This window comes from Salminus brasiliensis, chromosome 24 (assembly GCF_030463535.1).
Source record: "Salminus brasiliensis chromosome 24, fSalBra1.hap2, whole genome shotgun sequence".
In the NCBI taxonomy this organism is placed as follows: domain Eukaryota; kingdom Metazoa; phylum Chordata; class Actinopteri; order Characiformes; family Bryconidae; genus Salminus; species Salminus brasiliensis.
In genome coordinates, this window is record NC_132901.1 from 25,143,780 (window position 1) to 25,164,685 (window position 20,906).

Genomic DNA, 20,906 nt, shown 5'->3' on the forward strand with positions numbered 1-20,906 from the left:
ACTACTCAAAAGGCTCCCAGTGGTCTAGCAGACTAATGCTGGTTCAAATTCTGGGTCATGCTGCTTGCCATCGGCAGCCGGGGCCTGAGAGAGCACAGTCGGCCTTGCACTCTCCAAGTGGGCAGATGGCTTTCTCTGCTCTGGTTGGGCTGTGTTGGAGAAGGCATGCATTAGTTCTTATCCTTCCAGTGTTGGGAACGTTACCTAACGAGTGGGTCTATCAAAAATTGGGGTGGAAAATTAGGTAAACAAGAAAAGGTATCTATATATCACTCACGGCTGATGTCTAAATTTCACCAGCTGATTTGTTGTTGTTGGTGGTGCAGCGGTGTCTCCTCCTATTACATACAGAACCACACTGGAGTTCAGTGAACTCTTCAGAACCTCCCGTTCTTTCACTAATGTGTGGAAGATAGGCAGACTGCATGGCTAGGGGGCTTGAGTTTATACACCTGCGGCAATGGGACTGAATGAAACAACCAAGGTATGTCCCAATACTTTTGTCCCAATAAAGTTCTTGGAGGTCCCATTTTCTCTGTTTCTTTGAGTGATTTTTAAACTCCACTTTCGGAAACATCTCCTGGAAATGAAAGAATCTGTACTTAACATCTGTTTTGACTGGAAACTGAATAAATGAATGCTGGTCTCAGACTTCTGTCCAGACTAATGCACATCTACAAGGCTCTGCGAGGCTCTTTACGGCACCAAAAGTGGTCTTCCCTGACTCCACACAGTCATGTTTGTCCTCACTTCTTTCAAAAAGCAATTAATATCAGCAGCCGCCTCGTCAGTTCAAGCAAACCTTGTAGGCCTAATTGAGAGAACCTTGGGAAGTATGCACGGTCACGGCAGATGCAGCAGGACAGGGTGGCGTGGTCATGTTTTGCGACTGTTTGCTTGCCCTGACCAATTTAGTTTTTGTGCGCGCTGGGTAAATACGTTAGCCAGCAAATGAATTACTGAACATGTGTACACATAAATAATGAGGCAAGCAGATTAGGGAACTAAACAGCAAACAGAAGATCATGAATACGCATGAAATCCACGGTATTTGGAGCCGCCGGCGGACGGCAGCACAGTACAGTTCTGCTTCTTTTGTTGGAAAGCAAACAAGAAAAATATGGAAGTTGTTAATACGGTCAGGTCACTCTCCAAAGTCTCGCTCTCCCTCTCTCCCTCCCTCTCTCTCTCTCTCTCTCTCACTTTCTAAGCCAGCTTTAATAATACTGCTGGGCTCAAATCCATTGCAGTAGTTGAAATTCGACTCGTGTGGCCTCAATTCAATAAAAATTGAATTTGCTAAATGTGCTTTCTCTATTTCCTTATCTATCAGAGTGCGGCGAGAGCCCGAGCTCTTGCTTTGCTTGTACCGCCACAGAAGCACAGTGCAATTTTCATATTTGGAAGTTATTAAGATTAAATACAGAACATATTCAATTTATAATATGGGGCAGAAAAGGGAGGAAATTCATCCCGAAACTGAAATCAAAAGCAGTGTAGTAGACGGTTGCTTACTGAGTCCCTCACTATCTACATTTCTATGTAAATAGATGTTCTTGAGCTTCTATAGAAAACAACATGAGAAGAAACGCACAGGAATACTGTTTTGAATACCTGAATACCTACAGTATCAGGTACTCGACGTTGTAGACGGAACTGATCGGTTTTGTCTTAATAGTAAAGGTGCAACCAAGGGTTATTTGAGAGGCTCCTTAGAAAAATGGAAAATTGGGGTTCCATAAAGAGATGTGGGTGAAGAACATTTTATAGGTATAATCTAAAGGGTTCTTCTATGGCAATGCTTAAAGAAAGCGTTTCTGGCTGCTGCAAAGGCTCCAATGACGTAATTTCCTCTTTGTGATGTCATTTAAAGCAACAGAACATTATTTATAGACAAAACAAGTTAGTGTGAATGGGTGGTAAGTCAAACTTTTTTGTTTAATTAAATATATACCATAAACCCGAAAACAATAAAGATTTCATATTATATCTATCTATCTATCTATCTATATGTTTTATTTATTATGATATTTATTTATTATTGTATGTTTTATTTATTTATTTATTTTATTTTCACATTTATTAGGTTATGTGGTGATATTTTAGCAAATATTTAGTAGATTTAGTAGATCTTTTTGTAATGATATTTAGTAGTTTGAAATAATATTATGTAATAATGTCATGCTGGTTAAAATGGTAATATTGAAATGGCCATGATATAAAAATAGTATGTTACTCAAGAAAATAGTATTTTCTCATATATATTATATATATATTATATATTGGATACAATAAAACACCTTGGCATCACATGCATCTCATCACATGTTGTGGACGTGAATGGCGCCCATTTCACAGAAAAGATTTAACAAACAAACAAAAAAAAAGGAATATCAATGTACACTATATGGACAAAAGTTTTGGGACATCTGCTCGTTCACCATTTCTTCTGAAATCAACCGCATTAAAAAGAGTTGATCCTGCTTTTGTTGGAGTAACTGTCTCTACTGTCCAGAGAAAAAGAAGTCTTCCTACTAGATTTTGGAGGAGCATTGCTGTAACTATTCAATTGCATTCAGCGACAAGAGCAGCGTTAGTGAGGTCAGGTTGTTGGATGATCTCCAACTCCCCATCTCCATGCTGGGGGGCTTTATACCCCTCTAGTCCACGCCTGGCATTAGGCAGCAAGGTGCCTATAGGTTCATGCTTATCTGCTCTACAGAGTCTTATTCTATTGGCAATACTTCTCTACAGGGACTAGAGCAAACTGTGTGTGCATTGGTAATGGGTGCAACTTAAAGTAGCGAATGTGGACTAGGGTTAGCATTCATTAGCAGGGGTGTCCACAAATATTTGGACATGTAATGTTAATTGAACTGATAACCTGTGCAGGATTTGCTATGTAATCATTTAATTAAATGTGTGATTGTGTAATTACATAAAGTCTTTAAAGAAGAAGAAGACGATTAGCTTTTGCGAAGCAGCCTCTCTTAGTGCAGAGACGTCTACAGAGCTGGAAAACAAAAGAAAAAAAAAAAAATTCCCAGCATCGCAGGTGGCCTGCCTCCAGAGCTCCCACTGACTGGCCCGAACCTGACGAGCATCTCCAGAGAACACGTCTACCACAGAGCCGAGCCTGTCGATACCGGATCAGGCCGCGAGGCCGGCGCGCTCCATTAATTGCAGGTTGGGGAACAACAGGCGAGCTGGAGCCGAAGCCTGAACGAAGTAGGGAATGAAAGAGTCCGCGGAGAGGACCACCAACCGACCGACTATCTGCGCCTGACACAGAGTGACGCCACTGAGATTGGCTCTTGTTATCTTTCTCGCCGCATCTTTGATGTTACCAATGCGTCATTAGGCAACCTGAGCGTGCCTATCTCGCCTGAGGAATATGATAAGCACTACATATTCATTTATTCTGCTTAGAATTTACACTCAAAGAGGCAGAACGAGATTTCATAGTGAAGTCAATCACCTAATTGACTTCAATTTGCGGCAGAATGGGAAAAAACAGCCAGTTCTGCGTTATTTATATAAAAAACTACTTCAAAACATGGAAATCAAGCATTTCTTTGTATTTACCTTGGTAAATATCATTATAAGCGCCATTAGAATCCACCAAATATTAGTATATGCTGCCATAATGCGCTCCACTCCGCTCGCTTTCCCGAAGCAGGAGTGGTAATTCAGTCTTGGCTGGCTCTATTGCCTCTTACTGTTAGGGGATTTGTGCCTTTCATCTGAATTTCACTCTTGTGGACTTTCCTCTCTCCTCAGTGAGCTGCGGCAATTATCCTCAAGCACCAGCACGGAGGGGAGGGTTAGAGGAAGTTGGCCTTTTATGGCAAGCTAAGACCAAAGCCGCTGCTTACACTGGCTTAGTGTAGCATGTTGGACCTTAGATCAGCATTAACAAAGGGGCCTACTACTACTACTACCACCAACATCTCAGAACCTATAATTTGAGCCATATTCTAAACATTTAGCAGTTGGCTTACAAGGATGTGGGTGAGAAACATTTTATAGGTATAATCCAAAGGGTTCTTGTATGGCAATGCTTAAGGAAAGTGTTTCTGGCTGATACAAAGGTTCCAATGATGTCACTTCCTCTTTGTGATGTCATTTAAAACAACAGTACATTATTTGTAGACGAAACAAGCTAGTGTGACGGGGTGGTAAGTCAAATGTTTTATGAAAAATTAAGGTTTTTGTTTAAATAAATATCAATAAAGATTTCATATTGTCTATCTCTCCCTCTCTCTCTCTCTCTCTCTATATATATATATATATATATATATATATATATATATACTAGCAGAGTCTGGAGATGAGCTGCTCTCCAGTATCAACACCACCATATTCTCCTGAAGTCCTTCAGCTTCGCCAGCTTTGACTAGAGCTAGATATTATATATATATATATATATATATATATATATATATATATATATATATATATATATTATAATTTACTGCTGGTGAAAGCTGTAGTCAAAGCTGGAGAAGCCGACGGCGTCAGACTTCAGGAGAATATGGTGGTGTTGATACTGGAGAGCAGCTCATCACCTCCAGACTCCAGACTGCTAGTTATTGGAATACGGGTTGCTACGGGAACCAGGCCTTTTGACCGGGGCTTTTCCTGTGCCAGAGTCCGCAGAATGGAGCTCAAACTTGGTACACAACAAATCGAAAGCCTGGAAGAGCACTAAAAGCTAATGCTAGCCGACGCTAGCTTTGACCATGTCTCTGAATTCTCTCCATCGTCCGCTCCCTCAAAAACAAACTGGACTCTCTCAGCTCAACCGAACTGGAGCTAAACTTACATCACTGGCTTACGTATAAGACAAACCAAGGGGAACGGAGTGGGGGGCAAGGCTAAAAGCTAACCGGCTGCAATCTCTTCAGATTGCTAACAGCACACAGCGCTGAGAGGACACAATGAGAGGACAGCAGCACAGTGTTTTTTGTTTTTTTTGTTACAGTGTTTAAGCCATCGTCTGTGTCATATACCAGCCAATCAGAGCAGAGCATAAGGGAAAATAACAGGGTGGTAAAACAGGCTGAGCATTTTTCAACCCGAGCAAAGTCATGTACTTTCTATATACACATTAAAAACGACGCTAAATACCCTATAAATGCATTCTCTGGCATGTTGACCATCTGGCACTGGTCTGGAATCAGAGTTAAAAGGGCAACATCCAGTCAGCCAGCCACGTGTTTACATTCGCACTAAGAACGGCCTCTTTAGTTCTCAGAAATCTGCCGTTAAACCACAGTATAAGAAAAGAGAGAACCTGACGAAATGTGCTAATTTATTAGGTGGCGAGCTAAGCACCTCACTTCACCCTTTTTTTATTTCCCCCCTTAAAACAACACAATCCCACCCGCTGCCAGGGCTGGAAGCTGTCTCACAGGTGGTGGCTGTAAGTTGCCATGGATACCGTGCTTCAGATATGCATATATATCATTTCCATGCTTTTAAAACAGCCACCGAATCCCTTGGGACCAATAAGCACAACCGACCATGCTGTATACACACATATAAACATCCACGGACGTCAAAAAAAAGAAGCCTCACTTACATAACGGAGCTGTCCCAGAGCACACAGAACGGGTTCATGGTCCCCTGCAAGGTAAAATGGAGGCATTAGGTTTGTTTAATAGACTTTAGTTTGTTAGTAGACTTTCATCAGCATTGCATCACCGAATTCCCCAGTCATGTACTTGAGGCCTGTGCAGGACCCAGCAATGAGGAGATTAAACGCCTACTAGGCAGTATTGTACGTTGAACAATGCTAATTTCCAACGGCTGGCATTCGGGCGGCTTGTATCTCGCCACTCGCGCTAGCCCCTTTTATCTGGGAGATAAGCCGGCATAAGGCCGGGTTTGTAAAGAGAGCTGTCGGTGTAATTATTTGACCACACCCTCATCCCGCTCTCCCGACACTTTACGGCGGGAGGTGGCAAATTAATTATCGAACCAATTACTTCCTTTTGTTTGTCGATTAAGGCGCTTGAAACTTATGGTGCCGCCATTGTAGAGAGTTCTCTCTGTGAGTCCCCAAGTCAGGGAGGGATAAATCCGTGCCCCGGATCTCCTTTGAAATTCCCTTGAACTGTATCCTAATCCAATCCTTTGTGGCTCGCTGCTTAAAAGGCCAATTTGCTAAATGGCAGCGCTTTCTAAACTATGAAGGTTTGATTGCTTTTTACGTCATTTACAAGAGAAGCTAGCGGACAGTTCGATTGGGGGAGTAGATAATCTCATTTATAAAGGAAAGGAGATAAATACTATGCATGTGATCCATAAAAGGATTCTCTTTTAGGGTAATCACTGCGCATTGGCTTTCACGTCTTAACAGTCTCATAAAACCCAGTACAAGCGAACGGGCGTATTTTTAGGATTTGGCACCGCAAGCCACCATTTGTCATTTGGGTTGAGTCACTGTTCCTTCTCTTTTTAGACCTGCTTTACTGCCACGCGTGGCATCATAAAATTCCAGCGTCATGCGCCCAGCACATTCGCTCATGCCTGCGGATTCAAGGCGAGCTGCTGCCAAACAGTTTGGCAAGGAAAATAAGGTGACGGCTACATTGGCTTTTCCTTTTTTCTTAGTTTTTAAGCATTCACGGGAAGTGAGCCTAATAAGGTTAGAGTTGTTGATGCACCGATGAAGTTTACAACAAACACAACTAAAGGGAACTACTTACATTAGCAAGGTGAGCTAGCTCTATCTCCAGTTGGGCTTCGGTCACTCTGGGTTCTGGTCTCACGGTCACTGCAATCACTTTGGAGTTCACAGCTGTGTTGTTCCTGTAGGATGGACAAGGTATGGTTACATCAAGGAACAGAGAAGTTTCAGATGCAGCTGTTGAGAAAATCTCATACAGTTTAAGGCATCTTAACTGGATCTTCATTTACAATTACTGTATTTAGTAGATGCTCCTCTCCAGAACGACTTACAGAAGAGCTTTCCTGTTTATGCCAGAATAACCTCAGATAGTTTGATTAGACTAGAAAATCCTCTAATTAGACTCAAAGATCCTCTAATCTTACACTCTACTAAACACAAGTCAATATGGAGACCATAGTACTCTTCTCTTCACCTGAGTACTCTCGGAATAGGAGGGTCTTCAATCTGAGTTTGAAGACAGCACACTTTGGACACCCAGGGGAAGTTCGTTCCACCATTTCGGTGCAGGACAGAAAAAGCCTGGATGCTTGTTTGTGGATCCTAAGGGATGGCGGGTCAAGGGATGGCTCAACTGGGGTCAAGTTCTGGAGTTTTAGACTGCCCGACTGTGGCCAAGTTCTGGGGTTTTAGTCTGCTTGACTGTGGTCAAGTTCTGGATTTTAGACTGCTCATCTATGGTCAAGTTCTGAATTTTAGCCTGTCCGACTGTGGTCAGGTTTTGGAGTTTGAAATGCTCCATCTTTCCTCACGTTCTGAACTTTGAGACTGCCCGACTGTGGTCAAGTTCTGGATTTTAGACTGCCCGACTGTGGTCAAGTTCTAGATTTTAGACTGCTTGACTGTGGTCAAGTTCTAAACTTTGAGACTGCCCGACTGTGGTCAAGTTCTGGATTTTAGACTGCTCGAATGTGGTCAAGTTCTAAACTTTCAGACTACCTGACTGTGGTCAAGTTCTGGATTTTAGACTGCCTGACTGTGGTCAAGTTCTGGATTTTAGACTGCTCGACTGTGGTCAGGTTCTAAACTTTGAGATTACCTGACTGTGGTCAAGTTCTGGATTTTAGACTGCCCGACTGTGGTCAAGTTCTGGATTTTAGACTGCCCGACTGTGGTCAGGTTCTGGATTTTAGACTGCCCGACTGTGGTCAAGTTCTGGATTTTAGACTGCCTGACTGTGGTCAAGTTCTGGATTTTAGACTGCCTGACTGTGGTCAGGTTCTGGATTTTAGACTGCCTGAGACTGTGGTCAAGTTCTGAATTTTAGACTGCCCGACTGTGGTCAGGTTCTGGATTTTAGACTGCCTGACTGTGGTCAGGTACTGGATTTTAGACTGCCCGACTGTGGTCAGGTTCTGGATTTTAGACTGCCCGACTGTGGTCAAGTTCTGAATTTTAGACTGCCCGACTGTGGTCAAGTTCTTGATTTTAGACTGCCTGAGACTGTGGTCAAGTTCTGAATTTTAGACTGCCCGACTGTGGTCAGGTTCTGGATTTTAGACTTCCCGACTGTGGTCAGGTTCTGGATTTTAGACTGCCTGACTGTGGTCAGGTTCTGGATTTTAGACTGCCCGACTGTGGTCAGGTTCTGGATTTTAGACTGCCCGACTGTGGTCAAGTTCTGAATTTTAGACTGCCCGCCTGTGGTCAAGTTCTGAATTTTAGACTGCCTGACTGTGGTCAAGTTCTGGATTTTAGACTGCCTGACTGTGGTCAAGTTCTTGATTTTAGACTGCCTGAGACTGTGGTCAAGTTCTGGATTTTAGACTGCCTGACTGTGGTCAAGTTCTGGATTTTAGACTGCCCGACTGTGGTCAGGTTCTGGATTTTAGACTAGCTCCATCTTTCTTCATGTTTTGAACTTTGAGACTGCCCAACTGTGGCCAAGGTCTGAAGTTCACTTGCAGTCATGGTTTTCATAGCCATTTTTAATCGGACACAATTTTTTCTTGCTTCTGTTTCAAACATGATCTGCTTTCAAATATTCTGATTGATCTTAATAATATATATTAATATGAAATTTGCCATATTATCCACTTTAATGATGTGGCGAAACATCAAGTAGCTAAAATGCTTTGTTTGAGGCAATGACTGAGTATTTTTTGCTCAGACTATGAACACAGCTTCCTCCAACAGATTTCTTTACTGAACCTCAAATCTTCTCAAAGTGTAGTTCAGGTTCTTGTGTGAGATTGACCCAAATATTTCTTTTTATAAGTGTTGATTCATTCAGTGTTCACACAGAGCACAGAATTACTGTGACAAAGCGATGCGTCCTGACATTACTTCACTTCAGTCAGTAATGTTACACGGCCAGCCTCTCAGACTAAGTGCTGTCAAGTGTAGGAGAGGAGCATTTCTTTTTTAAAAGGCAGAATACAATGACACATCTCTGCAGCACTGCAGCAGTTGGGTCAGATTCAGCAATGTAGCCCACACATACAGGCCCTTCTATCCTTATTTTTCCACCACAAGAAATTTCCTCTCGTGCTTTACGTTTATGAGGCTTTGTGTGAAATGTTTTGATCATGTAAATATTCAACGAGGCTGTGTTTTAAAAAGTGAATTTCGATATTTGCGGCAATCTCACCAACTTACCCACACCCACATTCACACAAACAAGACCAAACTCAATTCTCCTCAGTAACATTTCTCAACCAGGCTAACTTAGGGCATGATTTCATGGTCCATTTACAAGCAGACTGCAAGATTGAAAACGGACGCTTGACGTGCTGGTAAATGAATCACTGGAGATAGCGCTGCAACAGAGAGGCCGCATCTGCACCAGATCTTTTACCCTCACACCTTTGCCTTCTGAACACGGCACAATCTGTCCACCCACCAAGAGAAATCCCCATGCTAACCTCGGCTGGCACCTCTTCCTTCGTCTTTAGTTATCTCATTCTGGAGGCACCTATACGCCCTGCTGAAACAAATGCAGGAGCGAAGCTTCACAGCAGAACGGATACGCTCTTGTGTTGAGCAATTGACTGTCGGTACCAAAAACCCAGTTCAATAGAGACACATTTTGATAAATGACAAAAAAACTAGCGCAGTCATAACTTATCCACTTATCTTCTCAACTTTTTGGCTTTTCACGCACTGGTTATACCTGACATACACTCTTAGAAATATCAGGGTTGGGCACCCCCAATGTAGGGCCTATAAGGGTGTCATAAAGGGTTCTTTAAAAAGAGATACTGCATCTGTGAACCTTTTGAAGGTTTAAAGAAGTCAATGTTAAGGTTCTTTACACTCCCACCCTCTTACAGAAATCAGCCTAAAGTGGTTGTTCTACAGCATTCCTCAAAGAGCCCTTTATAGCACTTTTTTGGGACCCTAATCTATTTTGATTATTTTATGACTATTTTTGAATGGACACCCATTACTGACAGATGTGCAAATGCAAATACACACAGCTTTTCTGGACTTAGAAGTAGAGAAGTACTGCCAATAAAACAGAACTCTCTGGAGCAGATACACATGAACCTATTGGTACTATTCCCAATGCCAGGTGTGGGCTAGTAGAGGGGTATAAAGCCCCCCCCAGCATTGAGCTGTGGAGCAGTGGAAGAGCTGATGGATGGTGGTGCTCCATCCAACCAAGAGAAGCCAAGGATGGCCCTCCCTCTCCCCACCCCATCATTCTACAGCATACAAGGCAACTGGAAGTTAGCGTTCTCCTCCAAGCGCGGTGTTGCATTAGCAGCAGTTTGTAAAGTTTGGCTTCAGGGCAGTTTGGGCAGTGGTGGCTCAGCGGTTAGAGCTCCAAGCTATTGATGACAGGGTTGTGGGTTCGATACCCAGGCTGGGCAAGCTGCCACTGTTGGGCCCTTGAACAAGGCCCTTTACCCTCTCTGCTCCCTGGGTGCTGGATTTGGCTGCCCACTGTTTTGGGTGTGTGTGTGCTCACTGCCCCTAGTTCACTAGTGTGTGTGTCCACTAATAAGGCTGCAGGTCCAGGGAATTGTACACTGGAATAGTACACTGAGATACTGGAGCTGTCGTCTCGCTGCTTACACGCGATCACTCAGGTTTGTTGACGGTGGAGCAGATAGATGCAGGCATTTTTAGGGAGCTCCCGTGTCTGTGTTACCTTCAGGTTCTCTCCTTTTAATTAGGCTCTTACAGTCAGACCTGCCGGAGTCGTCAGACACAATCTGATACTGCTCAACATTCTCTGCCCTTCATAAATTTCCTCTCAGAATTAACTCTGTCTCTTTACCTTCTCCCAGTAAATGGTCACCCAGCCCGACCTGCTGGAAGACTGCCCGCAGAGGACCACTCTACCTGCGTCAGACCAGCTGCCACCTACCAGCCCAACCAGCAGGCCCCCCACCCACCACCACCCATAGCAGACCATCAGGTCACCTGCCAACCACTGCTGCCTGTTTAATGACCATGTTCAAACCTAAATGGACTCTTAACTATCTGCACTATTAATAATATCACCACTATTAACTATCTGCTGTATCTGGTTTGGTAATTTTTATCAATAATTTATAAATAGTTCTGATCAGAGGAGGACGGGTCGGGTCCCCCTTGTGAGTCTTGGTTCCTCCCAAGGTTTCTTCCTCCAGCTCTGAGGGAGGTTCTCCTTGCCACTGTCGCCGTTGGGGCTCACTGGGGGTCTTTGATCCTTCATGTCTTACGTTATTTCTTATATTGTTTTTTATTAATTACTAATTATGTAAAGCTGCTTTGTGACGACAACAGTTGTAAAAAGCTATACAAATAAATCTGACTTGACTTGACTACCACGGGTGGGTAAAACGTGGAGGACACATTTCGCTGTACCTAGTACAGTGACAGATACGCACACCTTTACCTTTACCTTCAAGTGACCTGGATGGAGCCCATGCCAGTCTTCATCCTTCCAGCACTGGCAGCATTGTGGGATTGGGGGACACCTAACTAGTGGTGGGAATTGGAAATGACTAAACTGAGGAAAAAAGAGAGTCTCCACAGTGTTCTAACAGAGTGGCCTACTCGAAATTCCCATGAGGTTTGATGGTATTCTTTCAGTGCCAACATTTTGGCAAGCTTGTCCAACCTTTGTTGTTCCTCTACCAGAGCGGACTGTAATTAATCCACAGAAAATGAAAAACTGTGAAACCTAAACTCCAGGTTTTGCTCCTCAGAAGCAGCCGCTCCCTTAAAGTCTTCATTTCCCTTAAGGAATAATTGTGCCTTTACCACCATAAAGAAAGAGAAAAAGTCAACTCTCAGACACATACCAGAACTGGTTCTTTGGATGAGTGGATAAATGCGAACCATTCTACAAAAGTTTTGCACTTTCTGACAGCGCTTTCATTGCCATTATGTTTTTTATACAGTGGATGATGGCAAAGTGGGGCTAAATTAACTCCCTGGATTCATTCTCATGCCCTGGATCTGTCAGAAATGAGAAGGTTACATTAAAAGTGACTGACAAGTGAAACTGCGTAGATCTTTCCCCCAAGCTGAATCTCATTCAGCTGGTATCAGATATATTCAAGTATTTTTATCACCTAACAACTGAACAAAGACTACACGCTTCACACCATCTCATCTGCTATCTTTTGGTCCCACCTGGGCTGGTCCTGAGGCAGTATGTTACATTTATGGCATATTAGTGTTCCAACAGTACTCCAAACAGGTTAAGTTAATCTAAGATATTGATTATCTGGTTCCAATGGCCAAAACCAAACTGTGATGGCTTGACGACTGGGTCAAAAACATCTCCAAAACATTAGACAGGTCTTGTAAGGTGAATCAAATGCAGTCCAACTGGTGAACTGGTCATGGAGGCCACTGATGCTCATGGAGGCCCCACCTCACAACTTGCAGGACTTAAAGAATCTGCTGCTGACAACTTGGTGGTTCCAGATACCACAGGATACTTTCAGAGCTCCTGATGTGGTGGTACCAGGGGGGCCTATACAATAGGTCATGGCGGAGCTATCAAGCTCTTGAGCAGCTTCTCCTGGAACCACCAAGGAACTTTGGTGCAGCGTTCTCCTAAACACTTAATACACATTTGGAGCTTAAGATCCATTAATGATGTTCATGGATGGGTTTTGTTACACCATAATGAGCGAATATTGATTTTCTCACTTTCTGATCAGAACCTGATAAGGAAAATAAATCCTATTCATCTACAGGCAGCTTTCATCCGACACCTCTCCTCCTCGCTGTGGGAACCAGGACCAGGCCATAATTCATTGTCTGGAAGGATGCCACTGAGCAATGGACAATGACATCTGCATTTACTGTAAAATATCAAATGAAATTAGTGCTTACAGCTAACGGAGTTTGAGGACAGCACTGCAGAGAAGATGACAATGTTTACTGCACTTCTTACAAAAGGCAGGTGTGTATGGACAATTATAATCACTTCTGAGCTAGTAGACTATATCACAAATGTCACTTTCTGCACTTTCTATATTAACCAGCTGTAAATATATTAGAATATGTGATGAATTGCTTGTAAAATATGATTATGTTTCTAAACCAAACTGTATTACACATAAAATATGTAGATATAAAAGGACAGGAAAAAAGCAGGATAAACTCCTTTTAATACAATGAATTAAGACAATGATTGGTGTCCCAATACTTTTGTCCATATAGTGTCATTTGAATCTGGTAGATTTTCTGGTTTCTTACATTGTGTCCAAATTCCATGGTGAATGGGCCAGTAGAAACACTCCAAAATGACATGGAATCAAATCTTTTTACATTGACTTCCATTGAAAGTTAATACATTGAAAGGTAATAAATTATGTATATATGTAAAACATATTAATAGAGAGTAATGCCTTGGACATTAAGTGTAATGGTGGCATTGAGCTCATTTGCACTTATGATTGGACTTCTGGGCTAGTAGACTATATCACAAATGTCACTTTCTGCACTTTCTATATTAACCAGCTGTAAATATATTAGAATATGTGATGAATTGCTTGCAAAATATGTTTATTTTTCCAAATCAAACTGTATTACACATAAAATATGTAGATCTAAAAGGGCTCCTGGCAGCACGCTGTGCTCATCAGCTGAGCTGCATAAATGAAATAAATGAGTTGCCGAGTTTCTAAAGGCTCAGGAGATGATTCCAGCACAGATGCTTACTCTTAGCTAAAAGGCAAGTTGAGATTATACATACATATACACCAATCAGCCATAACATTAGCACCACCTGCCTAATGAGTAACTGACTAGTCCACAGATCTGGCCATTCGAGGCATGGACTCAACAAGACCTCTGAAGGCATCCTGTGGTGTCTGGCACCAAGAACTTGTTAGGTGAGGCCTCCATGAGCGTCAATGACCCTGGCGCCGCCAGTTGTCCTTCCATAGAGCTGAAGCTGGAGGTACTGACCACTGCATGCCAGAAACATCCAACAAGAAGATGTTCTGATCTGATCTCCAGTAGTCTAGAATATCACAGATATGCTTGCCCTGCTTCAACACAACACCTCATATCACAGTGCCTGGTGTGGGGGCAGGCATTGCTGCAGTGGTTGGTGTGGCGCAATAGATAACACCACTACCTGCCACTCAGTTACAACACCATGTGGGAGACCAGTGTTCGACTCCCGGTCTGGGTGACTATGCTGCGCTACACCAATAAGAGTCCTTGGGCAAGACTCCTAACACTACATTGGCCCACCTCTGTAATACCAGTAACCTTGTAAGTCGCTCTGGATAAGAGCATCAGCTAAATGCCATAAATGTAAATGTAATGTGAACCGTGAGCAGAGAGGGTTAAGGGTCTTGCTTGAGGGCATAACAGTGGCAGATAACCCTGGGTATCAAACTCACAACCTTATCATTATTAATAGCCCAGTGCTCTTAATACTACTGAGCCACCCCTGCAGACAATACTTCTAAACAGATCCTTGCCCACACTGGTGAACAAAACATGGATAGGTCTATCAGGAACTCCAGGGAAGAGGAATCTTACTTTGGGGCCGGCAGCATAAGTCCCAGCGTCTTGTAGAGGACCGTCCCGAGAATGAATACCGGAGAGCCGTCCATATCTGTTAAAACAGAATGTCGTTAGATTGGATGGCAATTTCTCAAATATATCACTTAAAATAATAAAACATAAAGAATTTACATTTGCAGATGTTCTTTACATTGTATCCAAACAATGTCCAATAGAAATGCACCAAAATGGCTTGGAATAACATGTAAGATCACTTTTTACATTGACTTCCATTAAACGTTATTTCCGAATGTTTGTGGACACCCCATCTAATAAATGCATTCAGCTACTTTAAGCTACACCCACTGCTAATACAGCTTGTCTAGTCCCTGTAGAGAAGTACTGCCAATAGACCCTCTGGAGCAGATAAACATCATGAACCTATTGGCATAATTCCTAATGTCAGGTGTGGGCTAGAGTATAGGGTATAAAGCCCCCCAGCATTGAGCTGTGGAAGAACTGTGTGGAATGATGGATGGTGGTGTCCCATCCAGTACTTTTGGGATGAGCTGGGGAGTTGGCGATGAGGTGGGGTTGTGAAATGGTTAGTAGAAAGCTTTCATCTTCTCTGGACAGTAGAGACTCTAGTTACTCCAACAAAAGCAGGATAAACTCATTTTAATACAATGCATTAAGACAATGATTGGTGTCCCAATACTTTTGTCCATGTAGTGTCATTTGAATTTGGTAGATGTTCCTCACATTGTGTCCAAATTCCATGATGAATGGGCTGATAGAAACACTCCAAAATGACATGGAATCAAATCTTTTTACATTGACTTCCACTGAAAGTTAAGAAGCTTTTTCCTTCTCCTGTAAAGTTGTCATTTCGGAGTTTCGAGGACTCGGATTAGAGACAATGAAGGAGCAGGTGGCTCAATACGTCAATATCAGCAGCGTAATATTAGATACATCAGCTTGAAACAATTATATTTACAACAGCTTTTCTTTAATGAAAGATTAGTTTAGCATTTCCGCACCACAAGGAGTTGCAGTCCGACAGGAATTAGACTCCTTAAAGTATTCACAGTCAGGAATCTCTTAATGCCTTGCTTGCTCTTCCCATGGCGGGATGTTTTTAATCCGAAAATAATTTAACAAGATTACTCCTCTGTTGTGTTTGCTGTGAAAAATAGATTAACCTCCGAACCAGAAAAAAATGTAAAAAAATAAATAAAAACTTGCTGCATATCTTATTAAAGGGAGTTCCCGACAAACCTTGCATAAATCATCTCTTGGCTCGTGCCCACAGTGCTTCGCATAATCTTGCTGGCTTATCCCTCCCAACTTTACTGCCAGCAGTGCATTACAGGAGCACTTCACCCATGAAATGCTAATGTGGCTAGCGATGAATGAGCGCTAGAAGGGGAAGTGGCAGCTTAGTCTGCTTTCCACAAAGCTAACCAGACCCTATTAGCCTTCACTTATTAGCCATGTTAGCGTGCTTGGGTTAGAAGTGGTAGTTCATGACCAAGCTGGTCAACCAACATGTATAAGAAGGTCAACAGGCATGACCTTTATGACTAAGCTGGCCCATTAGTATGACCAGCATGAAGACCAGGCAAGACAAGACAAGGCAAGGCACTCTATTCTGGTCAACAGCTAAACTTAACCAACAGGTCTACCAGTATACGGTAGGTTTTATTGGAGTTTGATGGTTTAGCTGATCTACCAATTAATATGGTCAAGTTGGTTGACCAGAACGACCATCATGAGCTGGTCAACCAACATGTATAAGATGGTCAACCAGTATGACCAGCTTGGCACGCCAAGACAAGGCAAGGCAAGGCAAGGCAAGGCACTCTATGCTGGTCGACAGCTGAGCTTAACCAACAGGTCTACCAGTTTAGGATATGTTCTTGCAAGTTTGATGGTTTAGCTGGTCTACCAACTAACATGATCAAGTTAGTTGACCAGCATGACCATTAGCACCAAGCTGGCCAATCAACATGCATAAAAAGGTCAACAGGCATTGCCTTTATAACCATGCTGGCCCATTAGTATGACCAGATTGACCAGCATGATGACCAGCTTGGCACGGCAAGACAAGACAAAGCAAGGCACTCTATTTTGGACAGCTAAGCTTAACCAACAGGTCTACCAGTATAAGGTAGATTTTATTGGAGTTTGATGGTTTATTGGAGTTTGATGTACCAATTAATAAAGTCAAGTTGGTTGACCAGAACGACCATCATGAGCTGGTCAACCAACATGAATAAGATGGTCAACCAGTATGACCAACATGATGACCAGCTTGGCACGGCAAGGCAAGGCAAGGCACTCTATGCTGGTCAACAGCTAAGCTTAACCAACAGGTCTACCAGTTCAGTGAGACGGGCCTGTTGGTTAAGTTTAGCTGTTGACCAGCATAGAGTGCCTTGCCTTGTCTTGTCTTGCCGTGCCAAGCTGGTCATACTAATGGGCCAGCATAGTCATAAAGGTCATGCTGGTCAATCTGGTCATACTAATGGGCCAGCAAAGTCATAAAGGTCATGCTGGTTGACCATCATATACATGTTGCTTGACCAGCTTGGTCAAGATGGTCATGCTGGTCAACCAGCTTGATCATGTAGTTGGTAGATCAGCTAAACCATCATACAAAGAACCTACCCCATACTGGTAGACCTGTTGGTTAAGGTTAGCTGTTGTCCAGCATAGAGTGCCTTGCTTTGTCTTGTCTTGCCTGGTCATCATGCTGGTCATACTAATGGGCCAGCATAGTCAAGATCATTGAGTAGAACGGTAAAGCAAAGTAAAAAGCATTAACTCCTGACTTCCCACAGTTAAATTTGACTGATGTGATGGCGTGAGGTATGAAAGACTAGCTGCTGTGTCTGCCCCTCAGCTGGGCCGGCTGCAACCGGAGTGAGTTATATGTTAAATCAATTTGCCATTACTCCTCCTTTGATACACTTCAGATAAGACTGATCGTCCCAATTAATGGAATGGCTGGGCACTGAACCCAGGTGCAGTGGCTTTGTTTAAAAAGGGAGGGTAGTGAATGCTTCAGTGTCTGAATATTAAATAATGTACCCTACCAAAAGTAGACATGCCATCAATCAGGGGGAGGATGCATGAGTGATGCATGGGTCAGGCCCGTCTCACTGACTCACCACACAACCTCAGAATGCTAATCTTAGACATCATAGTATTAATAATAATAAATGCCAACACCAGCAACTACTACAACAGCGATATTACCTCTATTATTCTTGCTTTAAGAATATCTTCATTGTGACTTTTATTATAAAACCGATCATTTATGAAATCTGACTGGCTGAGAGACATTTGAAGCTACTGCAAATACTTAATATACACGCATCAATCAAATGTGCATTTATTAAAAAAATATTAGAGGGAGATTTTCTGGTTTAATCACTAGAAAAAGTGTTTAAAGTTTTATTAAGTAGCTAATTGCTGGCTAATGTTTGGCAGCAAAAACCTTAGCTGAGCACTTTTTGTAGTTGCAGTAGTGTCTATGAATGTCGTATAGGAATTATGGCCAACCTCTTTAAGCAGAACTGCCTCAGCTCACTGACATTTATTGGCCTTTGAGCATAAACTGTACATTTTAGGTCCTAACACAAATTTCTTATAGTGTTTGAGTTGGAACTTTGACTAGACAGTTCCAGAAGATCACATTTCTTATTTTTTTTAACCAGTGTAATGTAGACTTGCTTGTGTGCTTTGGATCATTGTCATTGTGCATGACCTAACTCAGCTTTAGCTTCAGCTTATGGACAGATGGCCTGCATAATGCATAGTTCTTTCAATAGAAGCAATGTGTACAGGTCCTGATGCAGGGAACCATCACGCTACCATCGCCATGCTTCACAGTTGGTATGAGATCAATTTGAGAGGAGCATTCATCATTTTCTTGTCGAGTTTTTTTTTTCTGATGAGGGAGTAAGTGATGATGGGATGATGAAAATTGACCTTGGTTGGGGCAGGAGAGGCCTGCAGTTCTTTAGATGTTGTTCCTGGACTCCTGGACTCCCTCCCTAGCTAATTTTACATGTTGCTTTTGGAGAGATTTTGGGAGGGTGTCCAATTTTATGAAGATTGACTTCTGTCAATCTGACCTTTTAGACCGAAGTTAGCTTTAGGATGACTAACCTTTTCAGACTGACAGTCATCTCTCCTCAGGAATCATGGTGTCCCTGACTGGACAACTAGTGATTTAAAGGCCCAATGTTAGATTTGGATTGGACAGTGCTGGTTCCGAATCAAGGCTGGTTGTTTACAGCAGTAAACTTGAACTAGTTGGTGATCACTGATCCCAAATAACTCTCGTCAGAATTTGGGGTCGAAAGACGAAGTTGAGGGATGGAAAATCAAAAATCACTTAACTTTCAGTCAAGAATTGCTTCTAGATGCCAGCACAAGTCCTTTACCACCAATTTCTCAACCAACACTCCACAGGGAACTGTAGACCATGAACATATGGGACCATCAACATATGGAATTACTGAGACTGGGATTACTGCCACTGCTGGTAGACCTGTATGACCGTAAGCTTCCACACACCTGCAGATTCCGGTCCTTTGGCATGTCCCTATATGCAATCACTCCTTCTAGCCAATCATTAACTGTATCTGCTTTGCGGCCCATTTTCCACACATCCAACGAGACCCTCACTGGACTGTACCACCTCTTCTTTAATCTATAAATCCCGTCAGTCCCGATCATCCTCGTGCAGCGCCATCTGTAGGAGCTTGAACGTACTACCAACGTAAATATGCAAGGTGACTCATTTTCTGTCTGGAGAGCTTATATATCTAACAATGTAAAAATGTGCACGAATTCAGGAATTAAAATGGGGCAAAGACTGCATTCACTATTAATTTATGGTATATTTCTTTTGTTAATCCACAGAAATGCTTAGTTCAGTCCACTAACATGCAGAACGTCATATGGGTCTTGTACCCGTTTTGTGAATCCTTGCGACATACAAGCTACGAGGACATATAAATATGAATGCCACCCTGGGAACATTAATATGAATGCCGCCCTGGCCTCCCTGAAACCTTTTCCCCCATGTCTGCTAGAGTGTGTCTACTAAGATTTGTCACAGCTGACCCTTTCCATTTTCATCATTGTAATTTATACATGAAAGTGGGCAACCTATCCCAGCCTGGTGCAGACTGTACCTCCCTATATCAAAACTCCATTAGTCAGAGTGATCGCTAGACTTCTGGATCCGTCTGGCACGTCTGGATCCTAACTCTTGTTTCCTATCCAAAATTGTAAAACCTGATCACTGGATTATCAATGTTAGCTCAAATAAAGCAGCATCAATGTCAATATCCAACGACTGGCCATCTTTTTCCTCTTTATCATGTAGACCTACTTTACAGGTGCAGTCTAAAAGGCATGGGGTAAGGAAGTGGAAAATCCTTCCATTCTGATAGGAAATGTATTATTTTTATTTTTGTCCCTGGAAAATCGGGATGGATTAATGCATTTATATAATAGAACTACACACTGCCATGGACTGATAGAGGCCTCAATTTCCACATATTTAAATGCCATACTTTAATGATAGTACTTTGATTAATAACACAGTTTTAGAAAAATGCTAATACTTGATCTACATTCTGTAAAATCTAGATGCAAACTGATGCAAAATTCATGAGGGGGGCTTTATACTCCAGGGACGAGATGTCCCATTTAGAGATTCACATTTTTTTGTGCCTTAAAAACATAAATAAAGTCTGCTGTTCCAGTTTATTTCCCCCTAACCGTGTATAGGTTCATGCATCACCGTGTGTAGTGTACATGCTTAGGCATGAGAATTGACACTGGCATTAAGAAATGTCTTCTTAAGAAAAGTCCTAACAAGGAGCCTATGCTAGAGTCACGGTGTGTGTGTTTAAACTGCAGGACTGTCCGTGGCTCGGCTGGTTAGAGTTGGGTTTGATACCTGGACCAAGGTTGAGCAAGGCCCTTTTCGCCCTCACCTGCTCCCCTTGTGTCACAGGGATGGGTGCCCAATGCTCCGGGCACGTGTGCTCACTGTCTGCTGTGTGCGTTTGCTACACTAGTGTGTATGGGTGTGTGTTCACTGCATGTATGGGAGGCCCAATTCCATCTGTATAATATAACAGGTTAACAAGCAACTGGTTTAAACTGGTTGATTTACTGAAATCAAATAAATTCTTCAAATGAACCAGTACTGATTTAAATAAACCCAGTTTAATGGCTTGTATCCACAGGAAGTGCTGTTTTTTTAGGTCCTCTC

The 20,906-nt window shown here is 42.5% G+C and overlaps 1 protein-coding gene across 3 annotated transcripts in view; it reads right to left on the reverse strand.

Moving 5' to 3' along the window:
- adgrb3 (adhesion G protein-coupled receptor B3) overlaps positions 1-20,906 on the reverse strand; it is a 278,549-nt gene that overhangs the window by 70,809 nt on the left and 186,834 nt on the right. For all 3 annotated transcript variants that reach the window (XM_072670789.1, XM_072670790.1, XM_072670791.1), the window contains 3 exons: positions 14,642-14,717; positions 6,714-6,816; positions 5,585-5,628 (listed from right to left, as the gene is read on the reverse strand). In XM_072670789.1, coding sequence (XP_072526890.1) covers positions 5,585-5,628; positions 6,714-6,816; positions 14,642-14,717 — 223 coding nt within the window. The remainder of the gene's footprint in view (positions 1-5,584; positions 5,629-6,713; positions 6,817-14,641; positions 14,718-20,906) is intronic.